Consider the following 25,192-nt stretch of genomic DNA (forward strand, 5'->3'; position numbering starts at 1 on the left):
CCCTCAGAACTTCTTTGTGGCCTCCTCTGGACTCTCTGCAGTATGGCCACATCTTTCATATGTTGAAGGCCCCAGAACTGGATGCAATCCTCTAGGTGGGGTCTCATGATAATGGAGTAGGGGGGCAGAATCTCCTCCCTTTACCTGTTGGCCTCACTTCTGTTGATGCAGCTGAGAATATGATTATTTTTGGGGGCTGGAAGTGTACATGGCTGAATCAAGTCCAACTTTTCATCTACCAGTTCTCCCAAGTCCTTCTCAGCAGGGCTGCCCAAGGTCTGTTCATGCCCCAGCCTGGATTGATACCAGGGATTGCCTTGACACAGGTGCCAGCGCCTTGTGCTTGGCTTTGTTGAACTTTGTGTTCAACATGTTCATGGGAAACCTTTTTCCCCATAGGAAAAATTTCCCACCCACCTCTTGAACTTTTCCAGGTCCCCCTGGATGCTATCCCATCTCTCATGTGTGCCACATGTGTACCACACAGCTTGGAGCCATCTGTAAGCTCCCCACTGTCTCTGTCATTGATGAAGACTTTTGTCCTGATCCCAGTACAGAGCCCTGAGGGGCCTCGCTTGTCTCTGAGGGCCAACTGGACACTGAGACATTGACCACTGCTCTCTGAATGCAACCATCCATCCAACCAAAGTCTCATTCCCCAAACAGCCTACCCATCCAATCTGTACCTCTCCAGTTTAGAGAGAAGGATGCTGGGGGGGAAGATGTCCATTTTTTTACAGAAATCCAGACAGATGGCATCTGTTACCATTCCCTTGTCCACTGATATTGTCACTGCATCACAAGAGACCACTAGGCTGATCGGGCAGGATTGCCCATGGTGAAGCCAAATAGCTTCCCTGTGTCTTAGCAGAACTTCTAGGAGGGTCTGTTCATCCCAGGCACAGAGGTGGGGCTGACAGTTTGGCAGTTCCCATGGTCTTCCTTTCTACCTTTTTTAAATGATGCAATGTTTCCCTTTTTCCAGTCACTGGGCGCTTCACCAGGAGCATTAGAGCTGAGAAGGGATCATGATTTTGTGAGCTAAATAATGTTTCCAATTCTATTAATGTATAAACTCACTCTATTAACAGAGGTAATATTATCTTTCTCTGCAGCATGGCAATTTTGGGGTCTGGATCTCATAATAGCCTCTGGATTTGCAGCGCCTCCCACCACTGGGAAATCAGAGATGTGGTGTGAAAGCTCAGCCTCTATGATTTCACTATTTTCTGGATTTTTATCATGTCATTACTTGTCTAAGAAACAGTTTAAGCATATTCAGGTCATTTCAGCCCACATTTATGCCTAGGCTGTGACATTTTTGTTTTCTTATCTTCACCTTTCCTAGTTCCTTTTTATTCAATATGTGAGATCCAGTTTTCCCACTATTGTTTGCATATTCTCATGGTTTGGGGATTTATCAGATTTATTTGCTTGAGGTTAACCAAATGAGTCAATGAATAATTATGGTTGTAATTGCAGTTGCCCTTATAAAAGGCATGAAGAAACTGGAGAAATAGATGGCAACCAGATGGTGCAACATGAATTATTTCAAACTTACATATGGTGCTGTGCAGTTAATGTCCTGGGCAGAGAATGCACCAGCCTCTTCACAATAGGTAACTTCCCTCTAAGGTTTACTTGCATGTGAGCTCAGTCCTGCTGCTAAATTTAGTTGCACTGCCCATATGAGCATGATTTCTGGTCTAAGCTACCTGCTTTTAATCACTGCAATAAAGCTAACAGTGAATATGATTGCTCTGTCACATGTTTAATATGACCTAGTTCCAATAGCTCTTTGTGGTTTCTGTAAAAACTTCTTGCCTTTCTACATTTGATATACTTGTATTGACTTTTTGTTCATGCTTTTAGGACTGTGTGCGTGGAAAAGCTCTCCAAAGTGTTGTCCAACATATATATTTATATATAATTATTAACTAATACATGCAATCAGGTTTGCTTGCCTGTTTTTTTACAAAAACACACCCTGAGCTAAGCTCTATGCTGCATTGTGCCCTGGAGGTGTCTCATGAATCATGACCAAATTTGTTTGGAGTGATCTAAATCCATGAAGGTTACTAATTTAATGATTATGCTAATTACCATGACAATATAAAAATTAATATCTATACAGCATTAGCAGAAGAAATGTTGATTTAACTGAGCATTTTCCAGGCAAAGTGATTGTTTTTTCAATGTCTATGTTTTGGTTTTGTAGATTTAAATGAAAGACAAGCAGCACCTTTACCTGAACTACTACTTAAGGTTGGGGAACCATTGCTGATCAGATGCAGAGCTGTTCACCGTAATTATAAATTCAGAATACAACTATCTTTTGAAAACAGAGAAGTTGATCAGGTAAAAAGACAGGACATATTTTAAAATTCGTTGTACTGGGCACTATCAACTGATTAAATGTGAATCTCTGTTAAAAACCAGGGCTACTACTCTGAAGGATTAGAATATCAAGCAAACTTCTCAGCAATTCGGATCCAGCATGTGTTTGCTCCAGCAGCAGAAAGAAATGACAGCGGACATTACACCTGTTCTTCTACTGCTCATCTGAATCAAACTGCTTTGATCACAGTTCTAGGTAATTCCAGTCCTTGGTGTTAATTTTGTCTCTCAGTTGTTTTGTTTTGTTTTCCATGTATTTGTTCTTTACTTGCAGATATGCAGTGTATGTTTATAGCTCCCTTGCTAAGGAAGAAGTCTGTTTGCACTTACAAGCAGTCCAGGAGAGCCAAAAGATTAATCTGAACTGAGTCATTCTGGTACCTGAATACAATTAACCTTTTCTTTATATTGCTTTTCAAATAATTCCCTTTAAAAGACAGTACTTTTAGAAGTGAAATGAAATGGCACTGTTCACAGATGCAGTCTGTATGATTGTTTCAATGGGATCTCCCAGAAACACAGGCTGGGATTCATCTCATATGTTGGTGACTCTCAGCCAGTGTGCCACAGAGTCGTAAATTTAAAAAGCAAATCTCATTCTGCTTAAGCAACATGCTGATTTAAAAGCCAGCAGTGTTGAATTTACTTGAGTGCAGTCTTAACTGCAATCTTTGTTTCTTAGGTGGAAACAATAGACAAATAGGCCTTGGTCTGGAAATAAGGCATAAAAAGGAAAGCTGTAGGTAGGACCACACTGCTGGAGTAGGTAAGGGGTGTAATTTAATGATTATGTGCCTGGAGATGGAGCTTCTAGATCTGAAAACCAAGGCTCTCTGAAGCAGTCATCATATGTTTGACCTTAGATGTAGTTGCTCTCAGGGTTTACGATACCTAGGCTAGGAATGGTAGGAAGTGAGAATACTTACCTCAGTCACTACAGAAATTACTTTCCCTGTGTGATATCCTCTTTTCAGCTTCTGCCTACCACTGAGCGGGAAGTTCTCTTGTCATTTACAATAACTGAGTACAATACCTGTGCATTTTCTCTGCACACATCTCCTTAGTAAACAGGAACATAGAGGTGAGGGTGTACTGTAGGGGTAGGGAAAGATCCTCTTTTTTTATGACCTTTCTGACCTAGCTGTGCATAGGTCAGAAATAGTGGCTTCTTGGATCTGTGAACTATCAGGTGTGAGCATGGCTGACAGTCAGAGAGAACATTTGAGTCACTGTCCCTGGAAGGCTGTGCTTCTGACCAGGGTATATTTTTCACTGCAATGCACCGAACTTTATTGATTGTCTGTGCCCTCCTTAACACCCCTAATGCCAACAAAACTTCTAAGGGTTCACTGTCTTTGTGATGAAAAAATGTATTTGTTTACTTACATGGTGGATTAAAGTGGCTGATGTTGACATACCAAGCTATCAGCTGTGCTTCTCTCTCCAAGGTTCTACAGGAATATCCTGTGCTTCTGATCCCAGCATTTAGCCTAATGTGCTGATAACAATCACTGTGGGCATGAATTTACGCTGACAATGCTGATTCCATTTCAGCAGTGATACAGATACAGATTTCACTTGGTTGCCCATGTCTTAGGGTAGCAGTTTCTGAAACAATCAGCGTCCCACCTTTAAACCATTATTGTGCATGATTCAATGCCTGTAGCTTCATTGGGAATCATCATGGTGTAACTCAACCAAGAGAAAACTGATTTGGTTGGCATACACTCCATTGCCTGGGGAGCCTGGCTACCATAGCTGTATGGATGGGTGTTCTTTGAATCTCTAATAATGCCTTGCAGCCAGACAGCTTTGCTTTGCTCTTTGGTAATTGATACCTTACCAATTTATCCCATTTTGTGTGACCTTCGGGTCAGGCAGGGTGGTTAGGCCACTTCAAAGCACAGCAGAGATCATGCCAACAACAGCTGCAAGGCTCTTTGTTATTGCAGATCTTATATTCAGTTTCCACCAAACAACTATGAAATCTTACTTTAACAACACTATGAAATCTTACTTTAGGACTACGTAAGTTATTTTGCAGCACGTTATATTAAAAGCAAAAAATAAAGAAACATGAGGAACATAGAGACTTGTTTGGTCTCGAGAGTTTCATCTCACCTCTTTGTCATTGCTAAGTGTAAATAGTCAAAAATACACTTAAACCTGCCAAAAATCTTAAACCAAGAAATAATGTGTCATTTTCTTTTGCCTCCAATATAGAAACTACTTTTTTTCTCAGTTGTTTTCCAGAGAAATGGCATACATTGCTCCAAGGTCTTTACTTGCTCTCTGGAGAAAACCTTTACTCTTGGCTGGTTGTGTTGTTAACAGTACACTCAGAGACAGTATTCTGCCTGGAAGGATGAGGCAAAAGATGAGGGCCAAAAGATGAAGACTCCATGTATAAAATCAATAAGCTTTTAATACCAAAAATAAGAGAGCAGTCATGAAAGCAATAGTTTCTTGTTTTGAAATACTGAAATGTTTGTGGTTTTTATGTGAGTTTCCAGGTAGTAAGTAGGCTAAGACAGATAAAACATGCCAAGCAGAATATAGGGTTACAATCAGAAGAAAAACACTCAAAAGGAAAAAACAGGTCCAGCAACATTTTTATGGTGTGTTTTTTTCACCATGTAGCTAATTTAACACCACCACAGGTTTTTCAGAGGTTTTGCAGCCCTCAGAGACACCCAAACCAAACAGGACATGGCTCTGAACAACCTCATCTAGCTGGACCTGCTCTGGACAGGAGTTTGACTACATATATCTTCCAGTGTATATGGTTCTGTGATCTTTACAGAGTTGATCCTAGCACCACTGGTGTCTTTAGGACAGCCTCCTCCACCACATGTCTGCTGTTCAGTCTCTTTGGGCAGGATTCATTCCAAGCCATGAGACATCCTGTCCCAGCAGTGACTTTGGTTCTTTCAGCAGTCAGTGCCAAGAAACAGTATTTCCAGAATCAGCTGAGTACATCTTTGTTATCTTCTGCTTTAGGGTGGAATACATCTGAATATGTCTTTTTCATCCCACTGAGTTTATCAGAGGTCCAAACAAGTAGCTTAGGTGGATCACAGAACTTTGGACATCTCCACTGTGTAAAACAAATCCCACCCTAGCAGGGAAAATACCAGCAGCACATGCTTCATGAACCTCTTCAAAACATTTTTCCATGTTGCTGTCATCTTGCATTAAATACGTTTAATTTAAATGGAGAAATAAGCCACAGGACTCACTTGCAAAATCTTCAGCTTATTTCAGGAAAGGAGAAAGAACTACTGATTATGATGGTGGTGCCACCTGGTTTTGTTCCTGTAGAAAGAAAGCCAGGAATTGCAGCTGTTAACACCTGGAATACACACCCAAACTAAACCAACTTAATGACATTATTGGCCCTGTGGTTCTGTAGGTTAAACTGAAGAGAAATATCAGACCATTTTGGAAGTGCTCTGGTCTGACCAAATACACAACTTTGTCAGGATCAAATCATCTGTCTGCAACTGAACACAGTGACAATATTTCAATCCTGTTTTGAAGCATTATCTTATTTTAACAGTATACCTTTCATGAAGTATCATGGTTTTTGCTTGAGATAGCCAAAATGGAAAACATACAGATGTTAAAATGTCTTCATTAAAGTCCAGCCTTTCTAATACACCTTTTCTTTCATTTCTTTTCTCCAGAAAAGGGATTTATAAATATAACTGACTCTAAAGAAGATTTTGAAATTGGTGAGGAAGAGTTTTGCTTTGAAGTTAACTTTACAGCATATCCTCCAGTTAGATGCATGTGGCTATTTTCCAAAAAAATGTTTCCATGTGTGCAAAGTTACAGTGTGGATGGACGCAGGTATTTTAATATTTTGTAATAATTTAATATAATAATGTTTCCTCTTTATATCTCATTTGAACAATTTACTGTAGATATTTTGTACTCTCTTTGTGTTTTTAAAATATGAATGGGCCGTATGGTGAGACTGTGTTAACAAAATACGCTCAAATATAATTTTGGCTTTCAATAATTGTTTACAGATAACTTGTAGAATCACTTCATTCTCTGTGTAGAATAAACCCTTTACTAAGTTATGCATCCAGCAACCCTTTATTTTATATGCATCTTGCCATTCCTCCTTCCCTCTAACATAATTTCTGAGTTACAGATCTGTTGCAGTTTTCATTCTGGATCACAGGTTCTGCACGTTCTCATTTTCTCATCCTGTTGTTGATGATGTTCCCAGTGTCTTTCAAGCAGCTCAGACCAAGTCCAGGGTGCTGCAGTTCCCAGACCTCTGCTAGGGTTGCTGGCCTGTGCCTGTGTCACAGAAACATGCTGTTCTGCTCGTTACCCAGGTCATGGATTCTTCCGCTGCTGCAGCAAAACATGTTTTGAATAAACCTGTTAGTTATCTACCTTTTCTGTTATTTCCTACAATGGACTTCTGGCATGAATCCTGTTTAAGGCTAATGTTTTCTCCATTCCCTAGGCTCTCTAATTTCTTGATAACATTATCTAATTTCCTTCAGGGTTTCTTTCAAAGTAGTCCCATGGCTTTGCAGGTAACAGCTTTTACTCACCTCAGTGAAAATAAAGCCAAGTTGTTCTTTCCAAGTTTTTATGTTAAAAGTGAATAGGCTGCAAGCAGGAGCTAATGCAGCTGCTCTGACTTTTTCTCATACTCTTAAAACCAGTCATCATCTGCATAAAGCTGTGTCAAAGCCTTGATTTCACTTTTTGTGATTTCTTTCCATAGTACATTTGGTACCTTTGATTTTATCCACTAGCTTGTTAAGTTACCCTTGCAATAGACTGGCCTTTTCATCTGCATCAGATGATGTGTTAGAGCCAGACCTCAGTGAAGTTCAGAGACAGCTCAGTTCAGGTTAGCAAATTGTCATCTCCTGGCAGTGGCCACAGGAACTCTGTCGCTGCTGATAAAGTGAGGGCTGTCAGCAAACTTTGATAGCACTGGGTGGGTGTTGGTGACTAATCTGCAATGCCTGACGTGGGCTTGGCAGAACTGTGCTTTGTGACAAGACTGATTTTGGAAATGAGGTCTCAGGGGACAGCCACGAGCATTTGCTCATCCTTGTCCAATAGGCACCTCCCTCCAGCTGATAACACAGAATTGATTTGCTTTGCAGCTGATACAGACCTCTCCTCACTGCTTGAACCAGCAGGACTCAGTTTTGCTTGGATGATTGGCAGTGGGTGTAAATACAATCCAGACAAGAATTAGGTGCTACAGACCGTGCCAACAATAATAACATTGAGAACTTTCGAAATAGTTTAGGCAGCTGTCATGAGTCAGTAAGGTGCAATTGCTGGCCTGGGATTTATGAGTCACTTCAGAGCCATCACAGCAGAGAAGCAGCAGTTGCTGAGTGCTGATCACCACCTGCTGGATGGGGAAAAGGCCAGCTTCTGTCCCTGGAGCTCTGTGTCCAGGCTGGCTCAGCCACAGCCATGGCCACAGCCACCAAGCATTGCTGGTGGCTGCTTCCAGCAGATAACTCTGCCATTTGTCTGACAGTGCTGTTGGACAAATAGGATTTTTCATGTTTATTTTGAGCAGTTATTCTTTGCATTTATTTGCATCCTATTTATTTTACAGAAAAATAAAATAGCAAGAAAAACACTTGAATTTGCTGATTATTTCATCTGACAAGTACAGTCTTTTGTACAGACATCCCTCATCTCTTTTGTACAGACAATCCAATTTTGGCTGAATACAAGCATTGGATAGACATGTCTCACCTGAGGACAAAGAGTAGGGGTACATATTTCATTCAGTTTGAAGCACCCAGAAGCAGCAAGGGGTAGGGAGGTCAGGACATTCTGCCTGCAAGCTGTAGCCCTGCAGATTTCAATGCAATTTTAAAACAGAAAAAAAAGCAACACAAAAAAGGTCATCACATATCTAAGCACATTGTGAGTCTCACTTTGCAAATTCTAGTTGATTCTAGTCTCCCAGCACTTCTATTTTGTTCCTTTCATATCCTTTTTCATTTCCTGTTTTTATTTTTTTTTTTAATTTCTGCCAGTTTCTTGTAAAAACAATTCCTTCAGACTAAAGATCATATTAAATTTTAATAATTAGCTCTGTACTTTTCTTTAGGTTTTCATTTCAAAACCCAACAATCTATCTCTCCTGTCACTACACCTAGAGTATATTTTCAGACATTCCTTCAGATTTTCCATTTTCTCTTTGCTTTTGTGGGCTATCTGTTTCAGCACACTGCTCATTTTCACTTCCCCCCTAAGAGCTAATGACTTTTCATACACACAGTGTCCTTTGTTAAATTTATAATACTTAGCTCACATCCCCTTACATTTTCAGGTATTGAAGATAAGGTTTTAATTTTTTATTTTTTTTTCTGATTGTTTCATTAGGATATAATCCTTCCAACCTGGGATTTCAAAAGTAACTAATTAGTTTTGGTTTGGTCCTTTTTTTCCCTGTCTTCAGTATCTTTTTTGAGGCAGCTTAAAAGGGTTCTGGCTTTAATAATCCATGAGTTCGGAGACATCGTTAAGGCCATTTCAGATGAAGACATTCAAAAGTCAATAACTATATGAAAGTGTGGCCCTAGTCAAAAGACAAAATTGCCAGTGGCTTCAAGGGGAGTTTTCCTGGTTTCAAATTTCGAGGTGGTACTTGGTGCCTTTGTATGTATCTTGCTTAAGGAGAAATATCCCAATTTTAGTTCTCTAGATTGATCTCATTACTGCTTTCTCCTACTTTGTATATTGCTGATATGGGATGTCTGGGTTGGTTTTTGTCATTCCTTCTTCAAACTCTCTGATGTCTCTGCTTCCCTTTATCACTAAAACAGAGTTGGGGACCTACAACATGTTCACCACTGAGTTGTCAGCAAAAACATCTATCCTTAAGTTGTCAGCAACTATACCTAAGAGAGATTTTCTTAAGTTGCTTTTCTAATGCTGATGAACTCCATTATCTACTGTTCAAAGCTGACAATTGTCCTGACTGCAATAACCAAGTTGAAAACACAGAAATAAGGATACCATCACTGTAAAATGGCCATAATACTCCCTTCTCCCTGCCTCATCCCGTGTCCCAAAAACCAGTGACTCAACAGGATGGTCAGGCATGAATCTTTAAGTCTCTGCAGCTCTCTGCTGTTGGTTTCTGCCCAGAGACTTGCTAGAGGCCCTCCTGGCTGTCTCCATTGTCACAAGCTGTCTCCTGCATGGTTTGGGTCTTGGTTTTCTGCCATCCTCTGGCACAAAGGCCACAGGAATTAGTAGAAGGCTGGTCTTCCTCCTGCAGAAATACCTTGAGGGTTGGTGTTTCATCTCATGACAATGAACTTATGATGATGATCTCATTCCTGAGTCTATATGAGACCTTTCCATTTGGAGAGGTTTGTCTCTTATGCTCCTCCTTGTCATTGTTGTGTCCTAACACAGCCTTCCAAGAGCTAGAAGCTCCCTTCAAAGTTCCTCAGAGAGAAGAATGATCCTTTGCCAGGCTTAGCAGATGTGCCTGGGTGTGTCTTTTCTTCCAATGAATTAGTAACAAAATAACAGCTTGACAGCCTGTGTGCACTCCAGGAACAGTGAGAGAAAAAAATGCAGAATTAAATCAGTACTGCAGGGGAAAAAAATATCCTCTCACCAGGGCAGTTAGATTCTGAGATTTATATTCTCTAAGCAAAAAATAATTTCCTTTGTATTCTTCATGAGAAGATGCAGAATTGTTTAAAATCTATATATGAGTTTTGACTGCATTTGAAATACTTCTCAAGTCAATATTTTGTCCTTTTCCTTTTTTTGACTTTGTTCCACAGCATTTCATCAAAGTTCTGCGACCATCAGCACCAGTCTGGGATATATATATTTTATGCTGAAAATGATGATACAGTTGTAACAAAAAAATTCACTCTGTATGTGAGAAGTAAGTAACAAAACTATAGCTGAAGATTTGGAAAGGTCTGAGATTTTGTCACTGGTATAAATGGAGCTATTACAAATTTTTTCCACTGGTATTCCCTATTTCATTTACATGGATTTATTGTTAAAAATGGAGGATCAAAAGGCAAAAACATGATTTTCTTCACACTGCATCACACTGCTGAAATCCAGGTACTGGGTTAGGGAAAGACCCTGCATGCTTGTGGGTTGTATTTCTTGTTAAGGATAGAGAACAGAGAAGTGAGGAGAAAGTTATTGATTTTTTTCTTCCCTTTAGTCTACCATAAACAGAATATGAGGAACCAGCTGCATACTGAGAAGATTAATGTTTCTTAAGAAAATTACAAGCCTAGGAACTCAGTAAAATACAGTAACTCCATTCTATCTCTACAAAGCTGGAACATACATGGCTGCTGCAGAAACCACATGAGATACAAAGTTGGGGGGAAACCCTTATCCCCATTAAGAATTAGCTTTCTATGCCATGTTTATGAAATGTTTCCCTAACGGTATTTATGAGTTAATGTAGTTAGTGTGGAGACCCTCTGGTGTGTAACTTGTGTGTTTGGGCTCAATGCTCACACACCCTTGCCCACAGTTCACACACAGGCATGGTCATGGCCAATGCTCCCAGTTATCTCAGCTCTGCCACATGGCTGCAGCATCTCTCCCTTGCTCCAGGTCTGGGGGCTTCATTGGTGATACATAATTTATGCAAGGATCTTCTGTGCACTTTTGTATGAGCTGGACACCCAGAACCTCAGTGCCAGGGTAGTCCTAGGGCCAGCTGCTTAGCCCGAGTTAGAAAAGCAGAAGTCAAAACTTCTAATTTTGGCTCTGCCATTGTTTTGGTCTGGCTGTGCCCATACACAGAAGTGGCTGCTCCCCTTGCCTTGCCACACTGCCATCCACAAAACCAAGGAAGGAGGAGGAGTGTGAGCTACACCCAGCTCTCACTGTGACATGGGGGTTTTTATTTTGAAAACAGAAGCAGACCTCGGTCTCAGCAGATACAGCATTGCCACATAAGTGTACAGGTTTTGTCACTTGAAGTTCTGGCAGAAATTGTCTTACAGAATCATGGAACTGATTAGGTTGAAAAAGATCTTTGAAATAATAGAATCCAGCAATTAACCCAGCACTCCCAAATATGGGACCACTGAGCCATGTCCTTAAGCCTTGCGTTGTCTTATTGCAGGAAAGCCTGAAATAAGGATGCAGCTGTTGTTCAAGCAGATCTCCTGTGTTGCTGAAGGTTATCCTGCCTCATCCTGGGTTTGGAGAAATTGTCTTGAACTGAATTCATCCAAGTAAATAACTTTCTTTCCTTTTATTCATTGCAAAGACTATCTGAGCTATCCTTGATTGAATGAAGACCAGCCTGTAAGAAACTAACTCTAAAACGCACACTTAACTAGTGTGTTAGTAGGTTGCCCTACTCCAGGGGAATTAGATCACCAAAATTAGGGAAAGGTTTCCTCTTTTTTATTGACATCAAATGAAGTCTATAAAGATATGTATCTCAGGCTCTTAACACCAAAATAGATCCCCCTGGATTTATATCAACATTTAGGTGGTAACAAAGTTAAATCTAAGTTTTTCTCTTAGCCTATCAAAGTTATAGGGATTCAGGGAATGCATTAGTTAATACAGGCTTGATTAATTGGTTAAGCTTTGGTTAAAAGACCTGCTACGGTGATCTGTCACCAAAGCCACTAAAGTCAGTGAGAGTATTTCCAGTAAAGTTAGTTAGAGTCTCCCCATTTCCTCTATTTATTTAGGGCAATGAGTCAGGCTCTAAAATTTTTTAAAAATGGTGAAACAGCTTTGACCTGGTTTGTGAACTCTGCAGTTTTTATTTTAGATATGCCAAGAAACTAATCATCCCATGGTGCAGAAAACTACTAAGTCAAATTTTCCTCTGTAAGATTGTGGATAAACTCTTCAATATTTATTTTAGCTAGAGATAAAAAATACCTAGACAATTTTCTTATCCATACCTCTTAAAAGGCTTCCTTATATCAATCTGTTTGTGCAGGAATGGAAGAGGGGAAAATAAACATGCAGCTACTAGGTGTAAAATACTCCTTAAATAGTCTTTCTGGAAAGAAAACGCTGTGACATATCTTTTCTGAGGAACTTACAAATGTAGAAGCTTAATAAATTTAATTTATTTCTTATTTCCTCATTTATTTATGTGGAGAGTAAATTAGACAGTAAGCTGAAAGCTAGAAGTCAGAATTATCTATGTGGACCTCCTTTCCCTCAAGTGTAAAGTTCTTTTTTTCAGGCCTTAAATAAGTCATTAATACTCTCCATCTGGGTGGATGGAGGCTGTCCACCATGAGTGAGAGAAACTTCATGGCTGCTTCAGGGAAAGGAGTTAGAACTTCTACTCTGGGTTCATATTGCATTTATAATATTAGCAGTGGCTCATTTGCAGCTGCTCAGTGGTTTGAATGTTTGAGGCAAGTATGAAAGCAGTGGGAATAGATGAGGTACAGGGCAGAGGGTGTTGTTTCAGTTGTGAAATCGATGGAGGTTCCGGAGTTCAGGGGGTGCAAGTCCCCTGCCAAGGCAGTGGTGGAGGGGGGGGTGTGCCCAGTGTAGGAAGGAGCTCAGTCCCTGCTAACCCTGCCACCAAAAATTAGACTGGTAAGTGACCAGAAGTCTCACTCTATCGTTGACAAAACACAAGCCACTTCCCTTCTTCTCTTCCAACACAAACATAAGACATGTTTTAAAACTTCCCACCTTCTCCCCTGGCAAATGTCACTGCAAGCTAAAAATCAAAACTGGTCTGCTTCCTTTTTCAGCTGCTCAGAGGAGATCACAGAGGGAATTCAGAACTTCTTGCCTGAGAGGAGATCCCTGGGGTCATGGATTTCAAGCAGTACTTTACATGTAAAGGAGACAGCAACAACCTACTCAGTGGAGTGCTGTGCAAACAATTCAGCTGGTTCAGCCTGTGAAAAGAGTTTCATTAACCTGTCAGGTACCACAAGCCAGTGTTTTAGCACAGGCTTTCTCAACTAAAGCTGACATGGTAGAACCTACAATATTTTTTGTCTGGCTAAATGGCTGATGGTGCAATGACACTGCAGGTAAAACACAAGTTCTGTATGTACACCGTATCAGAAATCGTGGGTGAATGGGACACACATTTCTCTTTTCTCTAGGCCCAAAGCAGAGGCCTCTCTCATTAAAATAAACAGAAACAAATAGGAAGTGAGGGATTGAGCCATGCCAATGTTTGGGGCTGAGTTCTTATTTTACCTTAGTCATCCCTACAGGAAATCTGGAAGAATCATCTTTGGCAAGAGCTAAAAGCACTTTGGGTAGCTGGTGGCATGTGCTATCTATTGCTACTTTCCTGTAGGCCCCTGTGGTGCTGCCAGAAATGCCCATGGGAGCTCTCCTCACCACAGAGAGGTCATTGCACACCCAAGCAAGATCATTACTGAGCCCACTGAAGGGTCAATCCCTGTCTGGAAAGCAGTAGTGGGAAAGAGACCTTCACTGCTGTAGGCAGGTGACAGAAGGTTAAGTCCTGGTTATGTAGTCTCTCTTCTTGTCAAGGGAATGACAGATTATTTCCTTGTTGAACCAGAAAGTCAGTGTGATTATTTTCATTTTGTACTTGTAACACCAAATGTATTCCATAGGGAAAAACATTTCAGCTAGAGGGAATATGTTGTGGTGACAGGAATTGTTTCTAAACACGCAGGTATTTGCAGTACAGGGATTTCCTTTGTCATGATGAACAAGTAGATTGGTGCTTTTGACTACAGCAGACAGAAGCTGTGACCACATGTCAGAGTTTGAGCATTCAAGTTGAAATTAGAATAGAAAGTAATCATAATACTTAGGCTTTTAGAAACAACCAAAATATGAGGGTAAGTCTCATGCTTGCATGCTCATTTACCACTCACCACCTTATTCCTGTTTATGCTTACAAAATTTAATCCAAGGTTCACAGCAACACCTCCATGCACTTAGGTTCATTCATAGATATAGCTCTCTCTCTTTTTTTTCTTTTTCTTTTTTAATGAAAACAGATGTCAGAATTACCCAGAATTTAATGCCTACTGCCCATCTTGCTTTGCATATGGCTGCATCTCACTCCCCATGCTGAGGAGGCTCGGGTGTGAGAGGGCTGCAGACTGACCGTGGGCTCTCCTTACATCTTTAGCTGTACACACAAACTCTGTTTCAGTGGGTAGTAATATGTGTCTTTTAAAGTTGCAGGAGCTGTTTCTTCCCCCCTGGATAATGCTGCATTCTATGTCTCCGTTGGATTTTTTCTCCTCTTGATGGCTTTTGTGTTTGTATTCATTTTTCTTAAATACAAAAAGGTAAAAGCTAATGTAAATACCTGACCGTCCTTCTTTTGTTCCTGCCAGGCTGTTTCTTCTCTAGGACTTATTTCATTGTGTGTTTTTTATCTTCCAAAGCAATTCAAATATGAAAGCCAGTGGCAAATGATACAGATGATAGGGCCATCAGATAATGAATACATCTACATTGACTTCAGAGAATTTGAATATGATATAAAATGGGAGTTTCCCAGGGAAAATCTGGAATTTGGTGAGCAATCCATAAGGTAAATCCCAATATTGGGGCAGTAGTCTGTGCTGTACCAGCAGTAAATAATACTGACATTTTGTGTCTTGTAGGACAGGTCCTTGGTTCTGGGGCCTTTGGGAAAGTAGTGAACGCAACAGCTTATGGAATTAACAAGGCAGGAGATTCAGTCCAGGTTGCAGTCAAAATGCTAAAAGGTATGGTAAACTCTGGTGCCTTCCACAAGCAGTGATGTATTCTAGTATCTCCAAAGTAGAAGAGGCATTAGAAATCCCCCTTATATAAAAATCTTTCAGCACTTACACCTCACAAATGCTTGGCTTCAAAATCCTTTCAAAGTGCTTTCAAAACCCTGTTTCAGTTTGGAAAGGTATTGCTGAAGTGCCTTCATTCCTCAGCAGGTTGCATACGCACTACAGAAGGTCTGTGTTGTGTGGGGAAGTACGGAGCCTCTGAAGAGGAGAAATGTAAATCCCCAGTGCAGATTAGCCTACTGGTTATATTGGCGAATATGACTTTTGGTGTAAAACCTCTTTTTCTTGTAGTGCTGTCTAGCTGTGGCAAGCCCTTTGCCTGCTGTGAGCTAGCTTGTTTCCAAAACTTCCAGCACAATTTCCTGTAGTTTTTTTTTTCTTGATGATGATACAAAACTGTTTCTTTCCATCCCTCCTTATGAATTAGGCTTCTAAACCTTGAATACTCATTTCTGGTATGGTCTGGCTTCTCTCCAAGTTGTCTTGACTCCTCATAACAGCCATGCCCAGGATCAAGCCTCCCTGGCAGCAAGCAGAGGAGGGCTGCCTCCCTGTGTCCCAACTAATCACAACCCTGTTCACAGAATGTCAGAGTAGTTTACACTGGAAAAGATCCCTAGGATCACTGAGTCCAATGTTAGCCATCACTGTCAAGTCCACCACTACACCATGTCCCTCAGTGACACATCTACACATCTTTTAAATAACATTCAGGGATGGTGCCTCAACCACTTCCCTGGGCAGCCTGCTCCAGTGCTTGACAACCCTTCTGGTGAAGAAACTTTTTTCTGAATATCAAATCTAATCCTCCCCCGGCACAAACTGAAGTTGTTTCCTCTCATCCTCTGACTTGTTACTTGGGAAAAGAGACTGGTATCCACCTCACCCACCTTTTGATATATACTGAAATGAGCTTCACACTGATACCAGCACCCTGCCCACCCGTGTGCCCACACAGCCCCTTCCTGCCAGCACTGCCATTCAGGTTTTCATCCCCCATTTCCACATATGCATCAATTTTATATCCCTTGGTCCACTCCTTTGTGATTGTTGTCTTTGTGGAAGCTCAACTTGATCATTTTGGTTCACATACCCATTTCACTGAAATTGTGAGCACCAAATGTGTGGAAAAACAAGACTGAAGCTATTACTGAAACACAGGGTGGCCGCCTCAGCTATTGGATTGCAGCTGGTTGTGTGCCATATGGCTGCCATTTCTCTCTCTTAACATTTCTCTTCAACAGGCTTGACTGCCATTTTTTCTGTGCTTGGGAACACTTTAATATATTGCTGTCATTCCTTGCCAGCCCCAGAATGACAAATGTTGACATTTAATGACTACTTTCCCAAGCTTTCAAATGATACGCACTCACATACAAATTTAGTTTCCACCTTTGACTGAATCTTTTTAAACTTTGGAAAGGTTTCTTCAGGATGTTCCCAAATGTACTGTCAGTCCAATGAATTTGAAATGAAGATTTGCATGTGAAAAGCATCACAACCATTTAAATTTTCATTTCTTTGCTGGAGATTTTCAGATCTATGTTATTACTTTTACAGAAAAACCTGATGTGTCAGAAAAAGATGCTCTAATGTCTGAGCTGAAAATGATGACTCACATTGGAAGCCATGAAAATATTGTGAACCTACTAGGAGCTTGTACTGTATCAGGTAAATTGAAATTGTGGAAAAGTACCGATTAAAACCACCAGAATAACAGGGACTAATTTTGCTGTTCTGTGCTGGCCCAAAATGAGATGAAGATGAACTGAAAGCAAATTTAAGGTCATGCATGTGTACAGAAAAGGGTTGTTTCTAATTATGCTGGCGGGAAGTGATACAACAGTCCCTCTGTAGAATAGGATTTCCTGTTACGGTGGTGATGGCACTGGCATGAGCCAATTTATAAGTGAAAAGGAAAAACTTATTTGGTGTCAAGGACATTTGTATACACATGATTATGTTCACATAGAAAATTATAATTTTGGGGTTTTTTTATTCTTGTGGCTCACCAATGAATAGATAAAAATGGCTAAAAGATAGGAAACAAAAGACACTGAAAAATAACAGGGGTAGGAGGGACACAAAATTAAAAATTAGAGAAGTAAATAATGGAAAGAGAGACAAGGTTCTAAAGGACCAAGTGTAAAAACAAAACTGAAGAATGAAAAAAATAAGCAAAGGTGGGCTAAGATGAAAGTATCGAGATAATATCACTGATTAATTATTATGTGACTCATGTTATCATTGAGGCAATTTAACACAGCTATTCTTGTCCCAAGAACTGTTTCTCTGGCCAGCCCAATGGTGAACAAGAATGGCTGAAGAGAGGCCAGAAAATAGATCAGCTTGGGGAAATGCCAGGGTTTCACCCAGTGTAGATCTGTATCATGAACTGTAACACCTGACACTGAAAAACTTGACAGATTTTCCAGCATGGTGATTTATTTAGTCAGAAAAACCAAGCAGAATAGTTAACTTTTGTTTCCTCAGTTTACATCAGTGACAATATTGTCAGGCACAGACGTGAGGGGTAGGAGAAAAACCGAGAAATAGATTTTTCGTAGTGGCTTTAGCTGATTTAAAACTATGCAGGCTGCTACTGCCTTCTGGAACAGTGGGCAGGATGTGATGGTGTGGGCAGGAGAGCTGCAGGGAAGACCTGCTTAGTCTGATAGGATAGGGCAGGGACACTCCCAGCCTTATCCAAGTGCCATTTTCAGAAGCATTTACATGGTTCTCAAGACTTTCCCATCCATCCATTCTCTGGGAGACTTTACAGCTTTTTCCAGCACGCCCTACCTTGCTTGACAGTGGCCTTCTGGCTGAAATGTCCACAGATTCATGGCCAGCCTTTCTGAACCAGAAGTGGTGGTGGCAGTGTGAGGCTTTGCAGGGTGACGTGTGACCACTCTGAGCTCCTGCTGGCTGGTCATGGCTTTTATCCAAGCCTGCCTGGGTCAGGAACTGGATGTATTTTTCCTTTCTTAAGAAAGTGTCCTGACCAGTGCTCTACTCAAACACCTTCCCTTGCAAGGGGTTTCCCTTCTTTAGGTCCCCTCAGCAAGAACTCTTGGGTTTCAGGTGGTCTTCTTGGGGAAAAACAAAAGGATGTTTCCAGAGCATGAAGGTTGCACAGATAGACAGAAGGATGTAGTCAAAGGATACAAATTCACACCATCCAGATAATTAGCAGGGGTCATCTTTTGCTTGAACCCTGCATGGTTTAGAAAATATGTTGCATCTTTATAGCCTGTATTGTCTTTCCCACTGCCATTGGGATGGGAAAGGATTTTTGTGTTTCTATAGGGATTTTCAATACAAGTTTGAGAGATGCACTGCAAGGACAAAGTTACATAGACTTTCCAAGGGACATTATAGTCAGTAAACAAATTCTCATTACATGCCCATCAGTACAGCTTATCTACCTGGGAATGGAAGATTCTTGGGATGTTTTTAATGCAGATTAATCCTGAGAGAAAACGAAGCAGCATTAGGACTTTAATGGGGAGAGTGCTATAAATAGCAGCAGACATTTACATTTCCAACTATTTCAGGACCAATCTACTTGATATTTGAATACTGTTGCTATGGTGACCTTCTGAACTACTTAAGGAGCAAGAGAGAAAAGTTTCACTGGACACTGACAGATATCTTTAAGCAGCAAAACTTCAGCTTTTACCACAACATCCACCAGGACCAAAACTCTAGGTAAAGAATTTAGTAACAGTTTGATAATTTTAAAAACTGCTATTGCTTTTTAATCTGCATTCTTGCCTGTGCTGTACACTGGTGAAATCATTGAATTATTGAGAATGTGCCTTCATATACTTTAATAAGCAATGCCTTGGGAGGATTGCTTATTGTGAGATTTGATTACTTGTGAGATTTGATTCTCCTTATGGAGACTGTAGAAGACAAACAATCCCTTGTTTCTCTTTCCAGTTTTGAGAAGAGTCATGTCTGAGTCTGTATTTTTAGTAGTAGTAACTGTTCATGTTTTTCACTGCAAAAGAGTTCATGTGTAGAAGATTATGTGATACACTGTGTGAAACCTTTGAAAATGTGTTGCTTGCTGCAGGATGGAGACTCACCTGAAGTATGGTGTGAACACAACTCTGTGCAGAGAGGATGAATTTGAAATGATGCAAAGAAGTCAAAACATAAATTTGACACCAGTGTCAGATGGGATCGTGCTGTTTTCTGAGGCAGGTAAGAGATTCATTGATTATATCTTCAGAAATGCTGTAAATTTTGTATTTATTGTGTTATTGATATGACTAGCCTAGATTCCATGACAAAAGAGGCCTCTTTCTATCATACATTTCTCTTCAGTCCTGGCAGGAATTTTGCTGGAGGAGGATTCAGCAACATTTAAGATCAGAGGCTTATGTTTCTGCTCATGCTATACATAGTATTTGAATAAGGAAATACTAGCCTTTATTTTGTACCTGAGTGAAGGATAAAAAAGGTGGACACTCTTTGTGATGTTGCTTTTGGTAGGAGCATGTGAAAATCCTTACAGCAGTCAGCAGAATTAATCAGAGAGTGAGGAAGTCCATGGAAAACTGATACTTTTGGTTATTTTGTGCAGATAAAATTAAGGATGCAAGCACACAGGTGGATGAAGAAGAGGATTTTAATGTGCTCACTTTTGAAGACCTTCTTTGCTTCTCTTATCAAGTTGCCAAAGGAATGGAATTTCTTGAGTCCAAATCGGTATGGTGAAGGGTAGCAAAGTTTTCAGATAGAAAAGATGCTAAAAATAGGTCAGTCTATAAAAGACAGGTTGAAGAACAGAGCCACTCAGTGGCGAGCTTGAACTATACCTCCTTCCCTGGCTTAACAGCGAAGACAGGGTTGCACTTTTAGGCAGCACCCTGAGTAAGAAACAACTGCTCACACATTTGTGCTCGGTCTGGCCCTGCCTCTTTGCCACCAGCAACCAGGGAGTGTCCAGCTTGGCCATTCACCAAACTATTTAAGTGGAAGGAGGTGCCAGCTCAGAGAGTAAGGGATTGTCCACCTCTGATACCAAATGCTGTAAAGGGTTAATCCTTCTTTTCCTTCTAAGTGCATTCACAGAGACCTCGCTGCCCGGAACATACTGGTGACCCATGGGAAAGTGGTGAAAATATGTGATTTTGGCCTTGCCAGAGATGTAATGAACGACTCCAACTACATTGTCAGGGGCAGTGTAAGTTCATGAGGGCTCTCTGGTTTTCACACCATTGTAAGAATTCAAAGAAACTAAAGAAAAGTTTTAAATTTGTGCGTATCTGTGTGGGCAATGCAGAAATCTCAGTTTTTCCTGCCCTAGGCAAAAACAAATTCTTAGATTATAATTAAACTAATCAAGCTGGTTCTGTAAATGAAATGGTACCCATGCTTCTTCTAAAACACCCATCTATGGAAGCACTGGGAGTTGTTTACTGTTATGGGCAATAACAGTGTAGGACAACAGCATATGTGTGTGGGTGTACCAGATCCTCTGGCTTTATGAAGAAGTACAGTGTGGACATCTCCATCTGGGCCACTCTTCGCTTGAAGTCAGAAGAAGGAAGGTGGCTCTTCCAGGACTGAGCTCATCTCTTCCTTAAATAGTCATCTAAAATGGATGAGATGAATTGGCTCTTTAGAAGTGTCTGTTTCTCCCTGCAATGGGAATGTCCAGGGACCATTGACAGAGACACAGCTTTGCACACAGCAAACCTGAATCGATCATGTTGGTATTGAGAAGCACAGTGAGTCACCTAGAAAGACTGTGTCACAGCCTGTGTCACAGCATGACCTGGCCTCCATCCCCCTGTCTGCACAGGCTCGATTGCCAGTCAAATGGATGGCTCCAGAAAGCTTGTTTGAGAGGACATACACGATGAAGAGTGATGTCTGGTCGTATGGGATACTGCTGTGGGAAATATTCTCCTTGGGTATGTTTTGCAATGGTACAAAAGAGAGGGGTTTGGTTTTGGCAGCTTCTGAATTAACACATATTCTCCAACCATTTCCACAGGTGTAAATCCTTACCCTGGTATTCAGGTTGACACAAATTTCTACAAATTAATACAAAGTGGATTTAAAATGGACCAACCATACTATGCTACAAAAGATGTGTAAGTGTATTTACAAGTGATGCACAGCATGAGAATTTATACTTACTAAGTCACTGTCTGAATGACCTTTTATTTATTGTACACTATATCTTACCCAAAATTAGTTGCAAAACATGAGATCTTCCTCTAAATCTAACAAAGGCTGCCTGATCCTGTTCATTTTGTTCTAAAGCAGAAATTATCAACACTAAATGTGTATTTGACAGGACTAATTCATTGTATTTATTTAGTTGTGCCCTCTTTCCCCAGGGAACTTCTTATTCTCTCACTACAGGTTTTCCCCCTTTTTTTTCCTTTTGTTTTTTCTCTTTTTTCCTTCCTTTTATTTTTTCCCCCAAAAAGCTGTTTTCCCATATTGACTAAATTTTTGGTGGGTCCTTTCCTAAACTTTCTTTTTTCAATCGAGCTTTACCAGCTTAAACAAGTTTGTTTCAGTCCCAGGTGTCTAGGGATCCTCTTAGATAAATACCCTTCTAAGGAAGAGTTGTGGGGAAACTAATTCTGTGCTCTCAGCACATTATTTTCATTATTTTCACATTATTTTCCCTCTGTGTCTGGGTGGACACTGCCTAGAGGTGGCCCCCAGGGAACAAGAGAAGAGAAGGTGACGGAGAATTATGAGGTCTGGAACATGGAGGAAAGGGAAGGACTTTGGGTTGGCTGAGCAATTCTGGCAGGCGTTTCATAGATGCTCTAGGGACAGAGTGCCTTGCTGTGACACTGCACTGCTCTTATCCTCACCACATAAAGTCTGAAATGGCATTAAAACTACAGGGAATACGACAGATTGATCCATGAAAGATGGCTGTGGGGGGTTAAATATCAGGGACCCTATTGTCCCAGTAACTTTGTAAGGGACTTCAGCAGTCAGGTGCTGCACTGATGCCTGATGAAGTTAAACTATTTCTAAGGCAGTGTTTACATTTCAGAAAAGAAATGTGATATCAAATTACATTAAAAGACTTGCTGTGAAAAGTTTACATAAGACTACACAGTCCACAAGAAGCAGGTTTAGCCCCAGTGACAGACAGGCTTTGTCTTCCTAACATTTTTTCTATGGAAGACAGAAAAAAAAGTCATGCCATTACGTGTCCTACCACAATGAAGATTTTACTAAGGATTCTGATCAAGTCACTGTAAGATCATTTCACCTTTTTTCCTTATCTTTCTGCTTCTTTTCCTCTGATGCAACACTGTAATTCAGGCCTCTTTCTATAAAACCATTCAGATCTCCATGATTCCCCATTCAAGTCCTGCAACTCCATGTAGTCACAGAGAGTCCAAGAGCTAGCATGTTTTCTGTGCCATGTCTTTGCTTCTGCAGCTATGCCATGATGCAGTCCTGTTGGGCCCTTGACTCCAGGAAAAGACCCTCTTTTTCTTGCCTGGTTTCCTCTCTGGCCTGTCAGCTGGCTGAGGCAGAAGGAGCAGTAAGTAAACACAGGAAGATGAACATGTGAACAGTGTCTGGTTTTGGGTTTTTGTGGGGTTTATATGCAGCTCCACAGATCACAATGAGCTGAGGGACAGACTCCTGACTGAAGTACACAACTCTGTTATACATACATTGGCCATGGATCTATATAAGAGCTTGGGGCATACTTTCCTGCCATCAGAAGGAATCCTGGCCTTCCTGATGAGGATTTCCTTCCTCCCTCCCGCTGCCTGCACTAGGTCTCTGCAGAGCTGAAGTCTTTCAGCCTGTGCTGAGGGAACAGGATTCCCTTGTGCTGCAGCCAGTGCAGTCAGCTTTGGTGATGCTGATAGCTGCCATGGGAGGGGAGCTGAGCATGGGCCAGAGGGTCACATGAGGGATCATCATGCCATGTCCTCGCAGATAGAATGTTGTATGTTGTTCTCAGAGGTCAAAATAATAAAGATTATTATTATTATTGAGGAAGTCCTGTTCTATCCATACCAGATGTTTATCTCCTCTTCATGGAGGATAAACAATTCCTTTCCAAGTTACCAATTCCTACTTGGGTATCCATTCTGGACTAGATAATCTATTTCTCAGTGCCTGCTTCATGGGGAGAAGAGCAGTTTTCCAAATACAATAAATAATAACAGAAGACAACTTTTATTTCTTCTTCCCAATTCTAGGTTTATCATAATATGAAGAAAAACATTGCAACACGCCATTCCAGCATCAAAACTAAATCAAGTGTAAGCAGGGATGAGAAATCTTTGCTGTCCCCAACTGCGCTCCAGCATGAAGACCCTCAGGTTGAAAAATAATCTGGGTTGTGGATTTGGTCTCAGTATTGTCATAAACTCTGTGTAGGGTGTTTTTTATCAGCTCTAAGAAAAGAGATTGTAACCAATTCCTGCACTGTTTGTATTTCTTGTGGGCCAGTCCATATTTATGTGACTTTTTGAGAAGAAGAAAGAAGGTGTAATTCATTTATTTGAATTCAGCAAACACATCTATATCAAGATGGGGGTTTTTTGCTGCCTCTCTCCAACTGAGTATCTCTTTTCCTGGTGTTATGTAAGTAGTGCCCAATCAAGGTATTGAATTCATACTGTTTTTGCCACATTGCAAGCAAACATGAGAGATACCCACAATTTTTTTCATAAATGTTTACAAGCATCAACTACGCAGCTAAAGACAGCTGGTGTGATTTCCAGAAGTGCCATTCACATCTTCATCTCCAGATGTCAGTGAATGTTGGAAAAAAAACCCATTGGAGTCACCAATTTTAGATGTTCACAATCTACAGTTCCATCAGTCTTGTTTCACAAGGAGCTCCTTATTTGATTGAGTGTAACTGTCTTACCCTGGACATCTCGAGAGCTGTGAAGCAGCTGATGGGTGTTCAGTTCAGGTGAGTTCATTTTATCAAGATTTAGTTACTCATGTGGCCTCTTCTCAGCCAGGCTACATTCTGCAGCTGCTGATGAGAGATGGGCACTCATAGTGAGGGATTCCTTTCTAGCTAAAATAAGCACCTAAAGTAACCAGGAGGAGTGATATACATTCTACCTCCCTGGTCAGGAAAATCCAGGTGGCAGACTCTAGATGGCAGCCTCCAGTTGGAAGTCTCACTTCAGATAAGTTACACCTAATTCCATTCATGGGGCTTTGTGTGTTTCAATAGCAAATTTTAAAAAAAAATGTTTCATTTTGAAGAAATTATGTTCTGTAATTTAGGAGTGTACTATCTTCACTTCAAAGCCACAGAATTCAGCTGGGGTGTATGAACACTGCTGCACTAAAATGAAAGCATGTCTCTTTAACTTTCTCACTGACTCCCAGGAAAATATCCAGATAGGCTTGATGTGTTTTCAGTATAGTTAAAAACACAGCTATTTTCATTATGAGATTTAGGAATTTCTAAATGCAACTTTCATCATGACTAATAGGACACATTCGTCTATATCACGGTGGATCAAGATGAGAATATATTGATTAATAGTTTTTTCCTCTTTTATATTTTACAAGGTTCAGTTAACTTCAGTTAGGATTTTTCAGAGGCATGTCTTATAAGTTAATAACTGTTTGGAATATGCTATCACAGAAATTGAGCTGCTCTTTACTAACACTGTCTGAAAATAATGTTGCAATATAGTGATAATGATTTGTATATTTTTGTTAATGTTGTTAATAATTACCAATGAATCATCAGATTTTTTTTAATCAGATACAAACTGATGAAGAGCAGTTTGGAGATATTAAAACAGAAATAAATTTTAACACTGCATTCTCTGGAAATCGTGTATTATTTTTAACATACCCATAACAGTCTGAAAGTGTTCATCTGCAAGATGTCACTGTCCAGGGCTGTTAGCACACAGCCTGCAGTGGCTGGACAGTGCAAGTTGAGTGTCTTGTGCAGACAGGAGTTTTCAACCTTCAAATTCAGAGGAATCTAATGCTGAACCAGTCACTTCCAAGCCTGGCTG

The 25,192-nt window shown here is 40.5% G+C and overlaps 1 protein-coding gene across 1 annotated transcript in view; it reads left to right on the forward strand.

The window, feature by feature from the left end:
- Nucleotides 1-24,984, forward strand: part of FLT3 (fms related receptor tyrosine kinase 3) — a 44,078-nt gene extending 19,094 nt beyond the window's left edge. Inside the window, exons 6-24 of the mRNA XM_015648419.3 lie at nucleotides 1,483-1,619; nucleotides 2,219-2,358; nucleotides 2,440-2,593; nucleotides 6,084-6,249; nucleotides 10,212-10,318; nucleotides 11,534-11,645; nucleotides 13,152-13,330; nucleotides 14,578-14,690; nucleotides 14,790-14,922; nucleotides 15,012-15,116; nucleotides 16,734-16,844; nucleotides 18,731-18,884; nucleotides 19,255-19,385; nucleotides 19,768-19,892; nucleotides 20,248-20,370; nucleotides 20,992-21,103; nucleotides 21,187-21,286; nucleotides 22,611-22,716; nucleotides 23,390-24,984. Coding sequence (XP_015503905.1) covers nucleotides 1,483-1,619; nucleotides 2,219-2,358; nucleotides 2,440-2,593; nucleotides 6,084-6,249; nucleotides 10,212-10,318; nucleotides 11,534-11,645; nucleotides 13,152-13,330; nucleotides 14,578-14,690; nucleotides 14,790-14,922; nucleotides 15,012-15,116; nucleotides 16,734-16,844; nucleotides 18,731-18,884; nucleotides 19,255-19,385; nucleotides 19,768-19,892; nucleotides 20,248-20,370; nucleotides 20,992-21,103; nucleotides 21,187-21,286; nucleotides 22,611-22,716; nucleotides 23,390-23,524 — 2,443 coding nt within the window. The 3' untranslated portion in view covers nucleotides 23,525-24,984. The remainder of the gene's footprint in view (nucleotides 1-1,482; nucleotides 1,620-2,218; nucleotides 2,359-2,439; nucleotides 2,594-6,083; nucleotides 6,250-10,211; nucleotides 10,319-11,533; nucleotides 11,646-13,151; nucleotides 13,331-14,577; nucleotides 14,691-14,789; nucleotides 14,923-15,011; nucleotides 15,117-16,733; nucleotides 16,845-18,730; nucleotides 18,885-19,254; nucleotides 19,386-19,767; nucleotides 19,893-20,247; nucleotides 20,371-20,991; nucleotides 21,104-21,186; nucleotides 21,287-22,610; nucleotides 22,717-23,389) is intronic.
- The last annotated feature ends 208 nt before the right edge of the window (nucleotides 24,985-25,192 follow it).

This window comes from Parus major, chromosome 1 (genome assembly GCF_001522545.3).
Source record: "Parus major isolate Abel chromosome 1, Parus_major1.1, whole genome shotgun sequence".
NCBI lineage: Eukaryota > Metazoa > Chordata > Aves > Passeriformes > Paridae > Parus > Parus major.